The sequence below is a fragment of the Bos mutus genome, chromosome 2 (assembly GCF_027580195.1).
Source record: "Bos mutus isolate GX-2022 chromosome 2, NWIPB_WYAK_1.1, whole genome shotgun sequence".
In the NCBI taxonomy this organism is placed as follows: Eukaryota; Metazoa; Chordata; class Mammalia; order Artiodactyla; family Bovidae; genus Bos; species Bos mutus.
Genome location: NC_091618.1, coordinates 49,795,735 through 49,816,676, shown reverse-complemented (window position 1 = coordinate 49,816,676; position 20,942 = coordinate 49,795,735). Strand labels below are relative to the sequence as shown.

Sequence of the window (20,942 nt, the reverse complement as noted above, 5' to 3'; positions counted from 1 at the left end):
GGGCATCTATGCTTTCCATATCAAAAAGGGGAAAAACCCCACCACCTTTAGAAACTTCTTGAAGTGGCATCTGGTCAGTGAAATCTGAGGGGAAGACTGGGATAGGACATACCAGATAAGACTTTTGTCTCTGTGGAAAGAAACTTGGAAGAGAAACTTCTTAAGTTTTTGCCTGGTTACGTGAGGACATGAAGTTTGCAGCTACATCTGCAATCTTTTCACAAAAAGGGAAGGGGCATTGATTCCAGAAAAGCCAATTCATAACGCTAACATCAAGGGTTGAATGAACCAACCTAGTAGTGGGCACTCTGGTTATGTGAGATAACAGACCTCTAGTGTTTAAGTCACTTAGAGTTGGGTATTCCGTTACTTGCAGCCACTCTTTCATCCTGCTCCAGTCTGGACTGGTTGCTCTCCAGGCTGTTGTGCAGCTTTAACCCCTGGCAGGCATGCTAGAATTATCGCCCCACCCTCCTCTTGGAGTACTTACTTCCTGAAATTTGGCTTCCTTTTTATTTTTTTAACTCTCAAAATGCAAAAGTAATCATCTAGTGGCTTCCTAAGAAAGGGTAAATGGGAGCTAAATTTTTAGAATCCTTGAGTATCTGAAGATGTCATTGTTTTATAACTTATTTGAGGCTAGAACTCCACATTAAAAACAGTTCCCCCCTCCCCCATAATTTGAAGATCTGACTTCATTGTATTCTGGCAGCTGGTGCTGCCCCTGAGAAATCTGATGACATTCTTATAATCAGTACTTCTAACATCCTTTTTTTGATCTCTGGAAACTTTTAAAATTTACTCTTTGAGTAGTCTGAAAATTGGAGAAGGAGATGGCAACCCACTCCAGTATTCTTGCCTGGAGAATCCCATGGACAGAGGGGCCTGGTACAGTCCATGGAGTCGCATGGAGTCGCATAGAGTCGGAATGACTGAAGTGACTGAGCAGGGGCAGTCGAAGATACATGCCAATCTGCCTTGCTGCCTATGTTAATTGTGTTGGGCAACTTATGGATCCTTTTAGTTACACGCTTATTTCTTTGAGTCCTGTGGAATTTCTGTGAATTATTTGTTCAATAATTTCCTCCTGTCCATATTCTGTGGTTCTTTCATTCAGAAATTCCTAAGTAATTAGACTTTCTAATTCTTGTATTAAATCTGTATCTTTTTACTTCCTATTTTCCATCTGTTTTTGTTCTGCCTTTTAGATTTCTTCAATTCTATCTTCCAGCCCTTTTAGTTAATTTTATATTTGCCATAGTTTGCACTTTCTTTTTTTTTTTGGCTGTGCTGGGTCTTCATTGCTGCACTCAGGCTTTTTCTAGTTGCACAGAGTGGGCGCTACTCTAGTTGCAGTGCAAGGGCTTCTCATTGTGGTGGCTTCTCTTGTTGTGGAGCACAGGCTCTAGGCACACAGCCTTCAGCAGTTGCAGCACATGGGGCTCCTTAGTTGTGGCTCCTGGGCCCTAAAGTGTGCAGGCTTCAGAAATTGTGGTGCACAGGCTTAGTCTCTCTGCAGTGTGTGGAATCTTCCCAGAGCAGGGATTGAACCTGAGTTCCCTGCATTGGCTGCTGCTGCTGCTACGTCACTTCAGTCGTGTCCAACTCTGTGCGACCCCATAGACGGCAGCCCACCAGGCTCCCCTGTCCCTGGGATTCTCCAGGCAAGAACACTGGAGTGGGTTGCCATTTCCTTCTCCAATGCATGAAAGTGAAAAGTGAAAGGGAAGTCGCTCAGTCGTGTCTGACTGTTCGCGACCCCATGGACTGCAGCCTACCCGGCTCCTCCATCCATGAGATTTTCCAGGCAAGAGTACTGGAGTGGGGTGCCATCGCCTTCTTCCGCAGGCAGATTATTAACCACTGCGCCACCAGGGAAGTCCAATTTTCAAGATTTTTTTTTTCTAATTAGTCCTTTTTTTAAAAAATAGCTTTCTTTTGAGGAGACAAGATCTCATCTTAAGTTTCCCTTAGGTCCTTTCTGGTTTTTGCAATCCTCCCATTGAAGTCTTCCTTGGCTGTCTAATGGTTCTTGTTTGTCTTTAATATTTGAAGGCAACGTACCAACCAGTTTATTGAAATTAAGATGGGGCATAATGACTGGTGAGTTTCATTATAAGGTGACCCGAGCCAGCCTTTTCACTTGGGGCACTCCACAAATGGCAGAATCTAGAGATCTTTGGCTCAGTTTTTCTACAAAAGGATTCTCCTATCTCTTGCCTTAGAAAATATGGGGTTGAGACAGGAATAGGGACAGATGAAGTAGACATAATGCCTGGCAGTTGGCATTCTGTAAGGTTAGTAAGGAACTGAGGATCCCATACTTTGGAATGTAGGCTTTCATTTGTTTTTAGTCCCTCGCTTATCCTAGCTCTTTGCTCTTCCTGGTGTCCCAGGTTGACACTCATTCCTATTCATTTTCCACAGAGAATTAACCAGTAGGCAACTTACCTGGTGGTGTGGGAAAAGGGGATAAGAACTGGGAGTCTAATATCTCAGTAATCCTTCAGCTAATTTTGCCCTCGTTTCCATTCCCACACTTGGCCTTACCTGATACCCTAAACCCCCAGCATCCAGCAAGTCCAAATGCTAAGTCTTGCGGGTGGAGTTCTGGGGGACTGAGTACCTTGCTTCTTTATTCCTTCTTTAGGTTCTTAGGTTGTAATTATATCAGCTCTAAGTCACATCACTTTTCCATCAATTTTTTAACTTCCTATAGATCCACTCATATCAATCTACTCCTCTTTGCCTGGGAATTCCTTGTGTTCCTAAAGATCATTTTTAATTAAATTCCTTCTAAAATTAAATAGCATTTCTCTAGATATTCACATACTGCTTATGTAACTGGACAGTCTTAAGTGTATGAAATTAAATTTCCCTGAACATTTAAGTACTACAGATTTAATCAAATACTTCTGAACACTTAAAATTGCAAGCTCAATATATCAGATTTTCTTGAATGTCTTAAGTGCATTATGATACAGAGAACCCTACCTACAATGTTATGATACAATAAAAATATTTACATACAAAAAGGATGAGTGTTACTATTTCAGCTTCTTATATTTATTACTTCTATTTCTCCTGAGGTTGCCTATTTTTTATATCCTTCTGGTCAGTGTATTAGACTCAAAAAAAGACACCATCTTAGACCAGCTGAGGTTGCAGGATGTTGGTAACCAAGAGTCTTGGAGGCATAGGTCAATGTGATTCTGAGTCTTGGGTCTTTGCGTGAATTGATTCCTTTTGTTGGGCTTCCCAGGGAGTGCTGGTAATGAAGAACCCGCCTACCAATGCAGGAGACAGAAGCAGGTTTGATCCCTGTGTCAGGAAGATCCCCTGGAGGACAACATGGCAACCCACTTTAGTAGAGAATCCTATGGAGAGAGGAGCCTGGAGGGCTTTAGTCCATAGGGTCACTAAGAGTTGAATACAACTGAAGCAACTCAGCATGCACACACATACTCCATCTTAAAATTTTTGGTTTCATCAATCACTTACTTCAATACAGTCCTTTATAGCCAACCCAGTTTAAGAATCATTGGTTGCTGTGATCAGGAAGATACCCCTAAAGACTTAAGCCTAGCTGGGACTGCCCAGGTTGCAGTAGAAACAACCTATTTTCTCAGCTCTTCCTGAAATAGCAGGATCTGACTTCATAGTGGCATTCCTTTTCATTTTTCCATTTTTAAAAGCTAGATCCAGCTGCCTTGACAAATGTTCACCTCCATGGTCAGGGCTAAATATCGATCTGTGTTTGTGTGTCTTCCATGCTTCCTTTCTCTCAGACTCACACACTTATAACACACTCCTGTAAATTTTGCCTTGAAAAGGCCCTCTGTGGGCCTGTGCTTGTTCAGATAAATCCACTTGCTTTCACAGGATGGCAGTCGGGGCCTGGACATTGTACTTTGTGTGGCTTCCCAAGTGATTTCCATGTGTGCCCAGAGCAGGTTTTCTCAGATCTACCATTCCTGCTTGCTCACCTAGTCATTAGCATCCTTTGTCTTGACCAAATGGTATTTGAAAGAACCCTCTTGATCCTTGGTACTTCTGCACGTCTCTGGAATCTCTAAAACTTCAGTCGCCTTGTGCAGTTATTCTAGTCTAAGGAAAAGGCAATTTCCCCATTTATCTGTTTTCTCTGGCTGCAGCTCTCAGGTTTCTTAAAATTACCTAGATCCTGGTTTAGGGGTTCATTCCAGGCTTGCTGTTTGGTTTGAGCTCTTTCAATTAAACCCTGGTTCAAATTTGGGATCTACTACTAAAAGCTGAGACTGAACAGCCACCACTAAATAGCTGAGGTTAATAGTTACATAACCATTCAGAGCCTCAGTTTAGTAACTATAGCTTAGATTTGATAAGTAATTCCTAACCTGATTGTTCTAAGGGTTAAAATAATGCAAGTACTTAGTCCAGTGTCTAGCACACTAGACGCCCTTTATTCATCCAGTCCTCTTTTATCTGTTTTCTAACCCAACCAATTTATTAATAATAAAGCAATTTCTAGCTAGAGTCTCAAGTGACTTTGGTTTTGTATCTATGATGGACTTTTTCCTTCTATTCTGTCCAAACAATTCAAACTAGATAAGGAAAGTAGAAACATTCATCTCAGTGCCTAGCTTATACCAGACCTCTTAGCAGCAACCACAGGGCCAAACTGAGCAGCAGACTGGAATTTCTCCCCACAGACCAAATGATTCTATAGCTCCAAGAGCACATTCTTGACACAGATTAAAGTAAAAAAATTTAAGATAATATTGCACAAGACCTTGCACTTTATAGTGTAAAAACTAGAAAGCAATGTTCTATCTTGCAAATCAGTATCTGTCCTCAATAAACACACAAAACTTTGAAAAGTAAGCCATACTTCTATGCTGTTTATTAATAAAGATCAAGTGTACTGAGATAGGAACCTATTTCAAGTTCTTAAGAAACAAAGGTGGTAGCCCTGGGCTGTGCATATCAAGTTGTGGATGCCCTTCCCTGCTATCCGTTATGTTCCAACAGCACACCTCTCCTTTCCATTCAAATCCAGCTCTCTTCACCTGTGGGTACCTAACAGGGAACCCACTGCTTATCTGTTAAGGCTCTAGAACAATAACCATAACCCTTAAAAGAACCAAGTTCCCCTTTTTTTATGGCCAAACCTCAACATATACAAAATTCAGAGTTGTCCCCTTTTAATGTAGGACTTCCCAGGTAGCTCAGTGGTAATCAATCTGCCTGTCATTGCAGGAGATGTGGGTTCGATCCCTGGGTCAACCCTGGAGAAGGAAATGGCAACCCACTCCAGTATTCTTGCCTGAGAAATCCCATAGACAGGACTCTGGAGGCTATGGTCCATGAAGTTGCAAGACACAGACACGACTTAGTGACTAAACAACCAATGTGATAATATAATCCAGTCTGCAGCAAAGGGAAGCAAGTTAGAACTGGACATGGAACAGACTGGTTCCAAATAGGAAAAGGAGTGTCAAGGCTGTATATTGTCACCCTGCTTATTTAACTTATATGCAGAGTACATCATGAGAAATGCTGGGCTGGACGCAGCACAAGCTAGAATCAAGATTGCCAGGAGAAATATCAGTAAGCTCAGATATGCAGATGACACCACCATTATGGCAGAAAGTGAAGAACTAAAGAACCTCTTGATGAGAGAGTGAAAAAGTTGGCTTAAAGCTCAACATGTAGAAAACTAAGATCATGGCATCTGGTCCCGTCACTTCATGGCAATTAGATGGGGAAACAGTGGCAACAGTGGCTGACTTTATTTTTTGGGGCTCCAAAATCACTGCAGATGGTGACTGCAGCCATGAAATTAAAAAACGCTTACTCCTTGGAAGAAAAGTTATGACCGATCTAGACAGCATATTCACTCCAGTACTCTTGCCTGGAAAATCCCATGGACAGAGGAGCCTGGAAGGCTGCAGTCCATGGGATCGCTGAGGGTTGGACACGACTGAGTGACTTCACTTTCACTTTTCACTTTCATGCTTTGGAGAAGCAAATGGCAACCCACTCCAGTGTTCTTGCCTGGAGAATCCCAGGGACGGGGGAGCCTGGTGGGCTGCCATCTATGGGGTCACACAGAGTCGGACACGAATGAAGTGACTTAGCAGCAGCAGCAGCAGCAGACAGTATATTAAAGAGCAGAGACTACTTTGTCAACAAAGGTCCATCTAGTCAAGGGTATGGTTTTTCCAGTGGTCATGTATGGATGTGAGAGTTGGATTATAAAGAAAGCTGAGCGCAGAACTAATGCTTTTGAACTGTGGTGTTGGAGAAGACTCTTGAGAATCCCTTGGACTACAAGGAGATCCAACCAGTCCATCCTAAAGGAAATCAGTCCTGGGTGTTCATTGGAAGGACTGATGTTGAAGCTGAAACTCCAATATTCTGGCCACTTGATGTGAAGAGCTGACTCATTTGAAAAGACCCTGATGTTTGGAAAGATTGAGGGCAGGAGGAGAAGGGGACGACAGAGGATGAGATGGTTAGATGGCATCACCGACTCAATGGACATGAATTTGGGTAAACTCCAGGAGTTGGTGATGGACAAGGAGGCCTGGTGTGCTGCGGTTCATGGGGTCACAAAGAGTCGGACACGACTGAGTGACTGAACTGAACTGAATCCAGTCTGCAGCAAAGAGAAACGGAGAAATGTATGAAACAATAGGCAGGAAACATTTTATAGACTTGGGTCAAACCTTACCCCTCCCCTCTTCAATTGGCTTTCATTCCTCACATTCTCTAGATCACAGAAAAGCTAACACAGTTAACTTTAAACAATTTTTATTACACAAAGGTTGTCACATAATTGGGTATTTCTCTACTCTGTACACAATTGTTCTTACTCTCCACAGAAAGGCTGTTTCTTAACTTCTCATCTGGTGATAGCAAGCACTAAAATCCTGATTTTAACAGAATAGTAGTAAAAATGCCTCAGTGATTTAAGTTGAAAGCAGTACATTGGTACATGGCTCTTAAGCTCATTTATCAGGAATGTACAAATGTCTTTATTTAAAAATACAAAATAAATTATCTGTAGGCATGGACAATGACAGCAGTAAACCATTCTATGTTGTCAACTGAAACCAGTAACTGATGGTTATAGTTATTTTCTTAAACATCAGCCAGCCTTTTCTTCAGTCAGCTCCTTCAACTGACCTCTCCTGAAGTTATTGGTGAGGAACACTGCCTTGAGCTTCCTCTCACAGTTCATTAATAATGGCAAAGCACTATTCTAGGAGTTAGAACATGCCACCTCCCATGCCACCTCCCATTCCACCCATGCCACCCATTCCAGGATCCTTCTCTTCTTTAGGAATTTCTGTGACGACAACTTCTGCTGTTGTTAAGAGAGAGGCCACTCCGGCAGCATCCAGTAATGCAGTTCTTACAACCTAGGGAAAAGTTTTCATAAAATATTACTTTTCCTTAGTTAAAAAAAAAAAAAGAACAAGACTTAGCATTTTTAGACAGTGGTCAACTATTTACCTTAGTTGGATCAATGATTCCTTTTTCCACCATATTCACAAAATCTCCAAGCATAGCATCATAACCGACTTCTGAAGAACTCTGCATAATTTTCTCAACTATCAATGATCCTTCAACACCTGCATTCTTAGCAATGGTCATTGCAGGAATTTTGAGTGTTTTTTTAATTATTTCTATACCTATAAGGAAAATATATTTTAGCAAATTCTTTCCTTTTTAAGTATTATAGCACAGTTCTCCTTGTGAGAATAATGACATAGATAATTCCAATTGGGAGAACACCACAGGTCAAGTGATTCTTTCTGAAAGATCTCTGACAACAACACTGTTATTCTACTTCTGTTATTCTGGAAACTGCTTTGTGACTTCTTGTTCTATCTACTGGGGAGCAACAATACAACTCTAACAACTCTAAAATCGAGGTGCAAGTAAACTCATTTCTAAGGTAACTTTTTACCTGTTTTTTGATCTTCATTAGCTGGAGTTATTGACTCCAAGGCTGGAATGCACCGAAGCAGGGCACAGCCCCCTCCCAGAACAATGCCTTCTTCAACAGCAGCTCGTGTGGCATTAAGAGCATCTGTAACTCTGTCTTTCTTTTCATTCACTTCAACATCACTTGTCCCACCAACCTAAAAATCAAAAAAGAATTCCAGTTAGTATGGCTTCTCCTACTCAAGATGTTAAATGCCAAGAATCCTAGTTTACTTGGGCTCGGAACCCAAGCAGCTTATTTACAACAATGAACCTTACCTTCAACACAGCAACACCATCTGAGAGTTTTGCCAGACGTTCATTCAGTTTTTCCTTTTCATATTCACTAGTTGTGATATCTAACTGCTCAATGATCTCTTGGATACGCTTCTCAATTTGAGCCTTGTCACCTTTTCCTTTCAAGAGCATGGCATCATCTTTGGTCACAATGACCTCTCCAACTTTTCCTAAGTCATGAGGCTGAACATCTTCAAGATTTAGATTTAGTCCTTCTTCTCCAAATACCTATGAAAACATTTTTTTAAATGAACAAACCACAAAATAAAAAGAACAAATTACAGATTACAGGCATTTTTCATTATACCAAAATCATTAACATATGCTACAAGTGTTTTGATAAGAAAAGCATCTTGCAATACTGTTTCCTTGAAATCTGAAATTTCAAGACTATAGCTAGACCAAACAGAACTTGCATAGTTTTTCATTACATTTCCAACTTCCCACTTAATCCTCAATTAACATTAAGGTTTGAGAAACAAGTGAACTCAGAAAACTCATCTAAGGACATACTTTTGGTGAAACCAAGACTAGACCCTAGGCCTAAACTCTTAAATCCTGCCTTTTTCTATTATAATACATTCCTGAAAACAAGTTAAAAGACCACTCTTGGGCAAGACTCATGGCAAATTAAAGAAAGGGACCTTAGTGCTGTTTAAACCCAAACTCTGTCTTCTATTGAAAAGTAACCCAGATTTGTCAAAATGTGAATTCTACCTATAAATTTCAGACCTCGATGTATACATAACATTCAATAAACCAAAATCACATCTATTTTACTTACTGCACCACCAGTAGCAATAGCCATGTCTTTAAGCTGGTTCTTTCTATTGTCACCAAAACCTGGAGCTTTGACTGCCACAACTTGAAGACCAACTTTCAACCTGTTAAGAAGTTATTAATAAGATTTAAATTTTATAATAATGCCAGTCTACTTTAAGTTCTAGTAACTAAGGTTACTCGGGAAACTGCACTTTCTGCTTACCTTCTGACCCTACGTTCCACTTGAAAACATGTAAATTAAACAGTGATAACTTTTATAGACTGTGAAAATCAGAATTCAGTCAATTCAGTTCAGTTGCCCAGTTGTGTCCGACTCTTTCAACCCCATGAATTGCAGCACACCAGGCCTCCCTGCTCTTAAATTTGGGGATCATCTAATGAGCACTTACTCTTAACCATTTAGTATTAGATTAAGTTGCTATTAAAGTCAGTTTGACCAACCTAGATAGCATATTCAAAAGCAGAGACATTACTTTGCCAACAAAGGTCAGTCTAGTCAAGGCTATGGTTTTCCCAGTAGTCATGTATGGATGTGAGAGTTGGACTGTGAAGAAAGCTGAGTGCTGAAGAATTGATGCTTTTGAACTGTGGTGTTGGAGAAGACTCTTGAGAGTCCCTTGGACTGCGAGGAGATCCAACCAGTCCATTCTAAAAGAGATCAGTCCTGGGTGTTCTTTGGAAGGAATGATGCTAAAGCTGAAACTCCAGTACTCTGGCCACCTCATGCAAAGAGTTGACTCACTGGAAAAGACTCTGATGCTGGGAGGGATTGGGGGCAGGAGAAGGGGACGACAGAGGATGAGATGACTGGATGGCATCACCAACTAGATGGACGTGAGTTTGAGTGAACTCCAGGAGCTGGTGATGGACAGGGGGGTCTGGTGTGCTGCAAATCATGGGGTGGCAAAGAGTTGGACACGACTGAGTGACTGAACTAAAACTAAACTAAAGTCAGTTTGAGCAGTTTTTGCTTTTTTTTAGTGAGGGACAGTTGATTTAGAATACTATATATTTTGGGTGATTGACACATGACAAATTTTAAAGTTACGAGCTCCGTTTATAGTTATTATGTATTACTGCTGTATTCTGAGCAAGCAATGTTTTTAATTCAACTCCTTTATAAATGTAAATACTTCTGATATCATTAAGCTTACCTTCATTTTAATAAGGTAATGAATATTTAGAATATATAATTTTTAAAATACTCATTTGAAACCAGATTGAAATGGAAGTAATATATAAACTTTAAGACAGACCTGGTTTTATTGAGGAGCCAAATAAGAAGGTTAAGCTCTGATAATATGCCAAGTAAACTGGAGATCTAGCTTTACAGCAACCAGTAAAATGGCTCAATCAGAACTTTTCAGGCCTGTTGTTCTTCTATTTCTGCTTCACATCCCACTATCTCTAGGGCTTTTCATAACCTCAAAAGCATATCCAGGCTATAAACATTACAGGATAAGTAAACTCATTTAGGTCAGGTCAAAATATGCAATTCTGTAATATATACCTGATTATTTCATTTGTGCATTTCCATTATAATAAAAAGTGGAGAATCTCATTTCTGATTCACCCCAGCTGTAGGATTAGGAAGAATATGTATTTTAAAAATGCCCTCCTTGGTCTGGGAACTAAGATTTCACAGGCGCCAACCCCCCCCACCCAAAAAAAACCCCCTAAGAGTCTGTCTATAGCATTAACATTTTTGTCTTAAAGTAAAATATAATACATTATAGATCTAAAAAATTAATAGACCCCAACCTGAGTACCAATTTCTCTATTTTAGACTATTCATTAACAAAATTTTTCCTTTAGAAGATTATGTAAAATGCCAAATGCCAGATACATTTAGAATGGCAGTTGTTTACCTCTCCTCATGAAAAACTGTAATTGTGAATATATCTTTTCCATAAATCTTTTTTTGTAAAAAATACAAAACCAAAAACCCATTTATCTTCAAAACAACTGTAAATACTTAGGCTATCTTATAAAAAGGTACATAAAACATTAAGGACTCAGGGACCCTATTCAAAAAAGACAGAATCATGACTGGACTAAAGGTTCATGACACCCACCAATATTATACAAACACAAGTGGTTCAAGGAGAATGTACATAAAGGAGATTTCAAACACCAATACAAATATCTGCCTTTCATCCAGAAATGTAAACCAAATACCACTGCCTATTACCTATTCAAAACAAGGGTACTTAGAGCTTCTCCGTCCACATCTTCAGCAATTATGACCAAGGGCTTCCGGTGAGCATTGGCAATTTCAAGAGCAGGAACAATGGATTGGACACTAGAAATTTTCTTTTCACTCAATAGAACATATGCATCTTGGAATTCACATTTCTGACCTGAAAAGCAAAGAACATTTCTCACCAACTTGAGGCCATTCTGCTGAAAATGTCTGCAGTTTAGTTTAAATGAAAAACCACTAGAGCAAAGTTCCAGTACAGTTTTTTAAAGTGACTGATCAGTTCATGTTTTTCTTTCTCATACACACGAACATTTGGAACACATGAATTTACTTTTGAGGTATGACACTGACAAATGTCCTCAGGGTGTCACATATTAAACTATGCTTAAAAAAAAATTCAGTTACCCATTTGCTCTTACCTTTTGATGTATTAATAAAGTATGGAGAAATATATCCTCTGTCAAACTTCATGCCTTCAATAATTTCTAATTCATCATTCAGTGTTTTTCCATCCTATGAAAAGTCAAAGAATTCGTTATGTGAATTACATTACACAAAGACTAGTTTCAAACCAATTAATAAGTAATCCCCACTTCTCATAAGGAATTCAGATAGAATTATGCAAATATCCCAGGGCATCCAACTCCACTTTTGCAAGAATATGTATTTGAACTAATTTTTTACAGCTAGAAGCCAATATCATCTAAATCAGGACGCATTTACATCCAAAGCCATAGGTTAATAATTCACCCAAACACAATGAGCACATTATTCTGCACAGGTGCCAGTGTTACCTGCGAAGGAATGAAACAGAATACACTTTTGGAAACATATGTAGATCAAATTTTTGTACTTGTAAAACTCAGATTATCAGACATCTGTTTCCATCTATCATTAAAAACAAACTTACCTTTACTGTGATAACACCCTTTCTTCCAACTTTTTTCATGGCATCAGAAATGATGTTGCCAATTTCTTTGTCTCCATTTGCAGAAATTGTAGCAACCTGAAATAATCAAATTACTCTTTCAAATTAAAGGTAAGGCTATATTCCTCAATCACTCCCCTCCCTTTTCTCATTAACTTCCAACTGATATATCCTTGGTGGGATGCTAGAGGCAGGGTGATGGTGGTGGTGAGACAGGCAGAGGGGATTTTAAGCATAATAATTCTAATGAATAACTGATCCCATTGCAATTTTTAAAAAATTTGATTATTTTCTAATTATTTTTGAAAGAAATGAAATAAACACACAATTATTCTTTTAAACAAAAAGAAAAAAGAGGGAATTCCCTTGTGGTCCAGAGGTTAGGACTTGCCACTTTCATTGCAGGGGCCCAGATTCCATCCCTGGTTGGGGAACTAGGTCCCACAAGCCAGGCAGGGTGGCAAAAAAAAAGAAAGAAAGAGCCTAACGACCCGTTATCCTTTTTTCCCTTGGCAAATGTGGCAATATTAGAAAATTAAATTATTCATCTTTGATAAACAGCCAAATAACATTTTCCACACAAATGAGTTTTTACTCAGTCACGCAGAACTAAAATGACAACTCATTAAGACTCAAATTATGGGGACTTCCTGGTGGTCCAGGGGTTAAGACACCATGTTCCACTGCAGAGGTTCAATCCCTGGTGGGGGGATTTTTCAAATCTCTAGCAGTGAGAAAAATGCTTCAAATGTTGGTGACTGGGTAATACTGTTATCCTGACACTGTTGTGTAATTATAGGATAAAATCATGTTACTTTAAAAATCCATACCTGAGCAATCTCTTCGGGGGTTGTCACAGGTTTAGACTGCTTCTTAAGTTCAGCAATTACAGCATCAACAGCTAACATCACACCTGGTTCAAGAACACGTATTACAATGCTTATTCCCTCATGGCTCCATGTCAACTAAAATTCTGATTCATGTTAAGTGTATCAATGCCTCATGTTAAGTGTATCAATGCCTCAATGCTTCTGTACCAGTACTCTTCCTAATCACAAGGCAGTTGGATGGCATGCAATGAAACACAAACTTTAATAAATGAAGTACCACAATGCCAAAATTATTTTTAAAAACTGCATTAAAAAAAAAAGTGTACACTTTCAAGAATCTCACCATTCAACTCATTCTATGTAAACCTTTCCCGATTGAATCATTTCTTACAGGGTCATCCAGCAGACTTCCCCTCCACTGAAGGACACAAAGGACCAAAATGGATTACAGTCCCTTATTTTCAACAAGTGTAACTGTCAAGGATAAGGACTTTCTTGTGGCTATACCCCTGCAAGTTTTTAACTGGCTGAAATTTCCTCATTTAATATGTAATTTATGAACAACCACCTTTAACATTCAATGTCACCACAATACGGATTTATTTATGAGAGAATAGTCTTTTCAACTGAGACCAATGCTAGCTCTTTCCTTATTTTGAGAAACGTTACTTCGCAAAAATAATTGAGAGCAATTTGTAATAACAATGACTTTCTTTGGGTCAAACTGCTTTTAATGAGACACATTCATTTGGATCTCAAACACTGAAATAGATGAGATGATACCTCATCCCATTTTCGGAAGCCTAAGTCAGTTTTCACAAATTATTAATAGTATCTCCCTTTACTCTCATGTGCCTCCTAGTTTATGTCTCCTACATGTGGCTGGTAATACACCCCAGAAACAGACAGCAATTCCATGCTGAGGAGATCTTTAAACTGTGGCCTAACTCCCCCAAACAAGTAATAACAAACAAAATTCAGACTCATAACATAATATGTGCTGTTAAGAAGAAACTGCTTTATAAAAAATAAAAACCCATTCTGATATCCTGGGTGACATTTTCTTGAACTTATTGCTTTAGAAATACACAGTACATGCTGCAACTTACAATAAACTTGGTTTGGGGGAGAAATGAGCCAGGGGACAATGACACAGGGATGGATGACTGTGGACACAGGGCACAAGCATCTTAGTCAGTCTCCTCTTTGCCATCTAGCACAATGCCCATCCCATAGTCAGGAATTCAATCACTACTTAGGCATTTTTTTTTTTTAAAGATTTAAAAAAATTTTTAGGAGACAGGAGAAACAAGAAAGAATCAACTTTCTAATATAATTTAACAGATAACCTGACAGTTCAAAACACTGTGGTGACAATGAAGAGAGACATTCCTACCTCTCCTGATTTCCACTGGATTAGCACCTTTGCTAATCTTCTCGAAGCCTTCCTTGGCAATAGAGCGTGCCAGTACAGTAGCAGTAGTGGTGCCATCCCCCGCCTCTTCATTTGTGTTATTGGCAACATCTTGAACAAGTTTAGCGCCAATATTTTTATATTTATCTTTTAAATCAATAGACTTTGCAACAGTCACACCATCTTTTGTCACTTTGGGACTTCCCCAACTCTGTTCAATAATCACTGTCCTTCCCTATAATTGCAGAAGGAAAAAAATGCCACAGATTCACACGCTAAGTACTATTTAGCTTAAAATAAAAAGAGCATTTTTCATAATAGGCAATTACTTTAAAACCTCAATGCAACATCTGATCATTTTTATCAGACCTGCTGCATGAATCTCAAGGGCAAGTTCATCAATGTTCTTACAGACAAAATGACTTCATTGCCAAGTGCATAACCTTGGATGAGATGTTGTAAGAGATAAAATTTCTAAAGACTTAACCAACATTACCTTGGGGGATTATAATGAAATTCCAGACCACATAATTCATATTTAAGATTTGTTCAGTGCCTGCTATAATACTAATGTGAAAAGTCACTTTTGAACTTATTTTAAAATTTAGTTTCTAAAATACCAATGGCAAGACAAGAACAGTGCAGCCTTCCTGAGTTGTTCAACATTAAATCTTAAAATATGATGCAAACAGTACTGGTGGCTTGAACCAAAGCTGCTTCTTGTGAGGCATGCAAATGCCATTACTTTGCTCAGTTGGATCACTTTGATATTTGTATTGTCTTCAGCCTGAACTGAAGCATCGCTCCACCCAGTACGATCCATGAAGAGATCTCTTCAATTTACTTGTTACTCCTTATTCACCAATCTCTTCGTTAAATGAGACTTAAAAGCTCATACTTAAGGTACTGTGGATGTTACATTCTTCCACCTATGCCTAGTACTAACTACTGGGAAAGGATCCAAAATTTAACTCAAGCAGGCAAGGGAGATTAATTCTACCTTGAGTATAACCATCCATCTTAAGCTAGGAGTTACCACTTGATTACATCACACTTTGTACAAAATAGTTTCACAAATTTGGCACAAGCAGTTTATGAATATCTAAGAACTGTTTAATAGCTTGGCGTGACTCTTGCCATCGGCAAAATGTTACTCCTTAACAATACTATAAATTACAACAAAATAAGAATACCTTTGGCCCCATAGTAACGGCTACAGCATCGGCTAAAAGGTCTACACCTTGAAGCATTAAGGCTCGAGCATCTGCACCGAATTTTACATCTTTGGCATAAGCCCGAGTGAGATGAGGAGCCAATGCCCTGGACACTGGCCTCATTTGACGAAGGACTGCGGGTAATCGAAGCATTTCTGAAGGAAAAACAGACAGATCATCAGGACAATACTACCACTACCCGTGGGGTTACAACACAAACATGACACCCATGCAACAGAACGAGAAATATCAGAAATGAACTGGGCTGACGTCTGGCATCCACGATACCTGGGCCTCGGAACCCGCCACCGCCCCCACAACACCGGCTACTAGTGCAGTCTTTAAGAGGTCGCCCCATGCCTGACCTACAGAAAAAATGTACGCTCTTCTTCTTCCCCACGGCTATTACTTCCTACGCTAAAAATGAGTTAATATTTCACCGCTAAAATGGCCTTGAGAGCAAATCAGCTGCAAATGTCCCCTGGAAAACCAAGTCTACAAAAAAGGGGCAAGTTATAAACCCAAATGACCAAGGGAAGGAAAATACTCCTGACGCTGCAAAAATCCGTTTACTAAAATGTGTCTTCATGTATCCACTCGGGGCTACTGTATCAGAGCAGCGGGCAAGGCCACGATGCTGCGGGCGGCGGCCGGGCCCACTCCCAGTGGCCCCACGTGTCTTTCCATCAGGACAGCCAAGCAAGGTCAAAGGTGGAGATGCCATATCCCAGCAGTCCCCCAGGCCAAAAGCCGCTCCCACACGCTGCGACCACCCTCCCTGGCACCCTACACTCGACCACAAGCACAAAAGCCTTCACCGGAGGATCGATGTGAATACAATCGCCCGACTCCGCGCACACTCGTGGGCAAGCCTTCCCTGCTGTGCCCGGCTGGGCGAGCGATCCACGCCGCACGTGACGGGCCCCCGCGTGCACCCACGAGGCCTGGCTCAGCGGGCCCGGGCCTGCGGCGCCGGGGGAACCTCTGGCTCTCGCCGGCGGACCGGCTCAACGGAGAGGGGAAGGACGGCTCCGGAGTCCGAAACGCACGGGTGAGGCGGCGCGGAGCGGGCGCGTACCTGCGGGGCAGCGGCGCGACGTGCGAGTGACGAGACAGGCCGTCGGCGGCGAGTGAGGGACAGAGTGCAGGGCGCGCACGGCAATGAGCCCGTGTCCCCTCCCTCCGCCGCTCCCCCCGCCCCTCCGCAGCGCGCCTGCGGGCGGTGCCCACCCCTTCCCGGCCGCCTGGGCCCTGCAATCTGCACGCTCCGCGCGCCAGTCCCGCCCCTCCCTACCCGCGCCGGGCCAGGCCAGCGGGTTCAGCCCTCTCCGGCTCGCTTAGGCTAGTTCCCGGGCTGCGCGCCGTTCCAGAACGTTCCGGAAAGAGCCTGGCTCTATGTGGGTCAAGGGTCAAACGCGTCATTTCCGGGAGGGGGTGCAAAGGGTTAGTACTTTCACCTAGGCTGGCGGCCTAGAAAAGCCTAGAAAGAGTTGCTCTTTTCTTCCGCCTCCGGGTCCGCGCGTCAGTGGTCTGCGCAGAACCCAGGAAACGAATAGGGGTGCGCGCTGGTGCGGCCACCCCCCTTTCGCGGGGAGGGGCTGGGCGGGAGCGAGCGCGCCTGCGCGTTGGTCAGTTTTTTTTCGCGTTCACGTGTCCGGAGGGTCCGACAGCAGGTCTCTCCTTTTGCCTGTGGCGTGAGAGCAGAGTACGAACTGCGGCAGCCGGAGTCATGGTGAGTCTCGCATGGGCTGAAGGCCGGCGCACCCGGGTTGGTCTGGGGCTCATGGCTAGCAGGCGATTTCCTTTGGGCCTCGCGGGAGGAGTAGAGGTCAGAGACCCGCGCCCGCCCAAGCCCTGGAGAGGCGAGACCCCGCCGACCCTTTCCTCCGAGCAGGGCTCTCTGCACCCGAGTGTGAAGCAGCGCGTGGGTCGGGGGGCGGGAATCCCGACGCACGCCTCCTGCGGGACCTTGGTGGGTATGTAATGGTCTTGAAAAAAGCGTGGCCACAGGTAGAGGGACTTAAGTGTTTAATGACAATTTACAGAAAATCCTTGGAAGGATTGACCTTGGAAGAAACTAAGCTTGTCCTTGAAGCTTGTCTGGCTGCTGACCTGAGGAGCAACAACGACCCCTAACACTCATAGGAGTGGGAAATTAAACGCGGGATTTAGAACTAATGTTCAGAGGTGTTTGCTTTGAATGGAAAATCTGAACATTGGCGTTATCTTTGAAAGCCACATGTGGCCTGTTTAGAATACATTGTGTTTCAAATTTAACGTTTTTCTCTCCAAAGGCAGGACAGGCATTTAGAAAGTTTCTTCCCCTCTTTGACCGAGTATTAGTTGAAAGAAGTGCGGCCGAAACTGTAACCAAAGGAGGGATTATGCTTCCAGAAAAATCACAAGGAAAAGTATTGCAAGCAACGGTGGTAGCTGTTGGATCAGGCTCTAAAGGAAAGGTAAATGCGGACTGAAATGGAACTCATTTTTATGTGAAATGTGGGGGGCGGGCGGTAGGGAGCCTTGGTTATTATTAAAAAGATCATTCCCCAGTGGGTTCACAACTAATCTGCTTTCAGCAAAAATAATTGTAATCAGGGAAGAAAAAAAAAAAAAACCTTAGTGTATATGATGGAGAAGAGTTACACGGCATTAAAATCAGTAGGTATAAATTTGAACTTTTAGTCTGACCTCTAACACACTGAAATTGCCCTAATCCTTTAATCCTAATCACTTTGTCTTGCGTGTAAGAACTGGCCTTCCAGTTAGTCTCCAACTGAGGGTTAGACCTCAGACTTCTGAAAGTGTCAGCTTCATTGCATTGTTCCAGGTACCGCTAAGAAAGTTCTAGCAAGGGGCTATTCTGGAGTTAGGAATTGGAAGATTTTGGGCATTCTACTTCAGTCCCTCTTCCCTAAATCTGCTTTGGAGGAACAGAAACTGAATCGCAAAAGTAAATGAAGTATATATTCCAAAGTCAGAAAATTAAGTTTTTAAGTGTTGAAAGAAGTTGAACATGACCATTGTACATACGGTTTTAAAACTGGTTTACCTCACTTGGTTGTGAAGTAACATATTACTTCAAGTATGTTAATATTTAACGATTAAATAGCTTAAAGTTACTTTTCCCAGTATAATTCTTTGACCCTTTAAACTGAAATCATGTTTTAGTTGAAGCCACTGTGTGTGCCTTATTTCAAAGTGTACCTCTACAGTGATATTTTTGAGTGAAGAACCATGACTATAAATTATACCACTTGGCCACCAAAGCCCTTTTTAAACATCTGATTGCAGTGCGCAGTTGATTAATAATAAAAGTGTAAATATTTGGTTTGATTAACTAAACGTCTTTACTAATAAACATCCTTGTTTTCTTAAGGGTGGAGAGATTCAACCAGTTAGTGTGAAAGTTGGAGATAAAGTTCTTCTCCCAGAATATGGAGGCACCAAAGTAGTTCTAGACGACAAGGTGTGTAAACTTCATAATATTAAGGATAGGTTAAATATTTGCTATTAGTTTTCTTAACTAATGGTTTCTCTGTTTGCAGGATTATTTCTTATTTAGAGATGGTGACATTCTTGGGAAATATGTCGACTGAAATAAGTCACTATTGAAATGGCATCACGTGAAGCTGCCCATTCCACTGAAGTTCTGAAATCTTTCATCATGTAAATAATTTCCATGTTTCTCTTTTATAATAAACTAACGATGTCCAAGCTAATGACATCCAGTGTCTAAAATTTAGTTTCACTGTACTGGTATAAACATTTCCAAATAAAAATACATAAATCAATGGTTAATTTTTATTTAGTGATTTAAGATGGTTCTTGGGCTTCCCTGGTGGCTCAGATGGTAAAGACTCTGCTTATAGTGCAGGGGACCCAGGTTCAATCCCTGGGTTGGGTCGGTCCCCTGGAGAAGGGAATGGCTACCCACTCCACTATTCTTGCCTGGCAAATCCATGGACAGAGGAGCCTGACAGGCTACAGTACATGCAGTTGCAAAGAGTCAGACACAACTGAGCAACTGACACATGCTTTACAGTTGCTTTAGGGTTCATGGTTTATGTGGGGCCAGATAGAGGTAACCTGCAGAGAACTGGAAAACAAGGTTTTCAATTTTCACGTTGAGGTTAACTTTACTAAGTATATAGTTGATGCTGATTCAAAGCCATGGATTTATGCTAACAACATTCTAAGGAGAAGACAAGTAGCAACATTCTGACTTCATATATATCAAATTTAAGTATAGTTCTTCACTTATGCAAATCTAGTATCATATGTCTTATTTAAGTTATATTTTGAAAACCTTAATGAACATTTTCACTACATAGTTAGAAATCCAAGCAAGGTAGGGTGTAATAGCTCACATTGGCTGAGTACCTTGTAAATTCCAGGCTAGGCACCGAGTGACAGTATAGCTAACACTTAAGGATCATTTTCTAGGTGTGAGCTACTGTTGTAGGTACTTGTCATATATCACATGGCTTAATCTTTCAAGAGCATATGAGTCAAGTACCATCAGTCACATCTTGCATATAAGGAAGGTGAGGCACAAAGGGGGTTAAGTAATAACAGGAAACTGCTGCTGCTGCTGCTGCTGCTGCTAAGTCGCTTCAGTCGTGTCCAACTCTGTGTGACCCCACAGATGGCAGCCCACCAGGCTCCCCTGTCCCTGGGATTCTCCAAGCAAGAACACTGGAGTGGGTTGCCATTTCCTTCTCCAATGCATGAAAGTGAAAGTAAAGTCGCTCAGTCGTGCCAGACTCTTAGTAACCCCATGGACTGCAGCCCACCAGGCTCCTCCATCCATGGGATTTTCCAGGCAAGAGTACTGGAGTGGGTTGCCATTGCCTGATTTGGAATAGGTAGTCTATATACATTTACATGCTGTCTAAACCATTAGGGCCTCTGCTTTGTCAGCCCGTTCTAAGCACGTGATAGACATTATTTCAGATAACAACTGGAAAAAGGGAAGGGGTACCTAAAAGTGTCTGACAGTTAGGTTATCTAGTATACAGTTGATTGATTTTAACAAATAGGAAACAGAACTGGACAAATAGCTTGATTTAGGAGCCAGGAGAATTAAGATTTGAACCCAAACAATCCTACACTGGAGTTCAGTACCAACTCCTAATCTTGTCTGTCTCTCAGCTACCAGCAATTTTGCCTTGCAGTCAAATCTGTTTTCTAGTTTTGGTTGCTCATAAGCTAGTCTATGATAATGTCTTTTAAAAGTTGTATTCCATATTTGTCTTGTGGAATCAAAGTCTAAATTTTAAGTGATAAAGGAATAATC

General features: G+C 41.3%; 2 protein-coding genes across 5 annotated transcripts in view; one reads left to right on the top strand and one right to left on the bottom strand.

Annotated features, from left to right (window-relative positions):
• Positions 1 to 6,778: 6,778 nt before the first annotated feature.
• On the bottom strand, positions 6,779 to 17,077 carry HSPD1 (heat shock protein family D (Hsp60) member 1). 3 transcript variants are annotated; one of them, XM_005894590.2, is made up of 12 exons: positions 16,938 to 17,077; positions 15,623 to 15,798; positions 14,412 to 14,664; positions 13,016 to 13,098; positions 12,168 to 12,263; positions 11,677 to 11,770; positions 11,246 to 11,414; positions 9,056 to 9,155; positions 8,254 to 8,499; positions 7,958 to 8,132; positions 7,501 to 7,679; positions 6,779 to 7,406 (listed from the first exon to the last, which is right to left on the bottom strand). In XM_005894590.2, exons 2-12 carry the CDS (start codon positions 15,794 to 15,796, stop codon positions 7,254 to 7,256), a joined length of 1,722 nt encoding a protein of 573 aa, XP_005894652.1. In that variant the 5' UTR covers positions 15,797 to 15,798; positions 16,938 to 17,077; the 3' UTR covers positions 6,779 to 7,253. The 3 variants fall into 3 exon arrangements, with proteins under 3 accessions (XP_005894652.1, XP_005894650.1, XP_070244862.1); XM_005894588.2 differs by lacking the exon at positions 16,938 to 17,077 and adding an exon at positions 16,722 to 16,876; XM_070388761.1 differs by lacking the exon at positions 16,938 to 17,077 and adding an exon at positions 16,462 to 16,713.
• A 21-nt stretch (positions 17,078 to 17,098) lies between these two features.
• LOC102283474 (MOB-like protein phocein) overlaps positions 17,099 to 20,942 on the top strand; it is a 45,120-nt gene continuing 41,276 nt past the window's right edge. Inside the window, exons 1-4 of one of the 2 annotated variants that reach the window (XM_005894593.3) lie at positions 17,223 to 17,375; positions 17,938 to 18,102; positions 19,023 to 19,112; positions 19,192 to 19,437. In XM_005894593.3, the coding sequence (XP_005894655.1) occupies positions 17,373 to 17,375; positions 17,938 to 18,102; positions 19,023 to 19,112; positions 19,192 to 19,242 (309 nt within the window). In that variant the 5' untranslated portion in view covers positions 17,223 to 17,372 and the 3' untranslated portion in view covers positions 19,243 to 19,437. Of the gene's footprint in view, positions 17,376 to 17,937; positions 18,103 to 19,022; positions 19,113 to 19,191; positions 19,438 to 20,942 lie in introns of those variants that run through there. The other variant, XM_070388766.1, reaches the window with a different exon arrangement.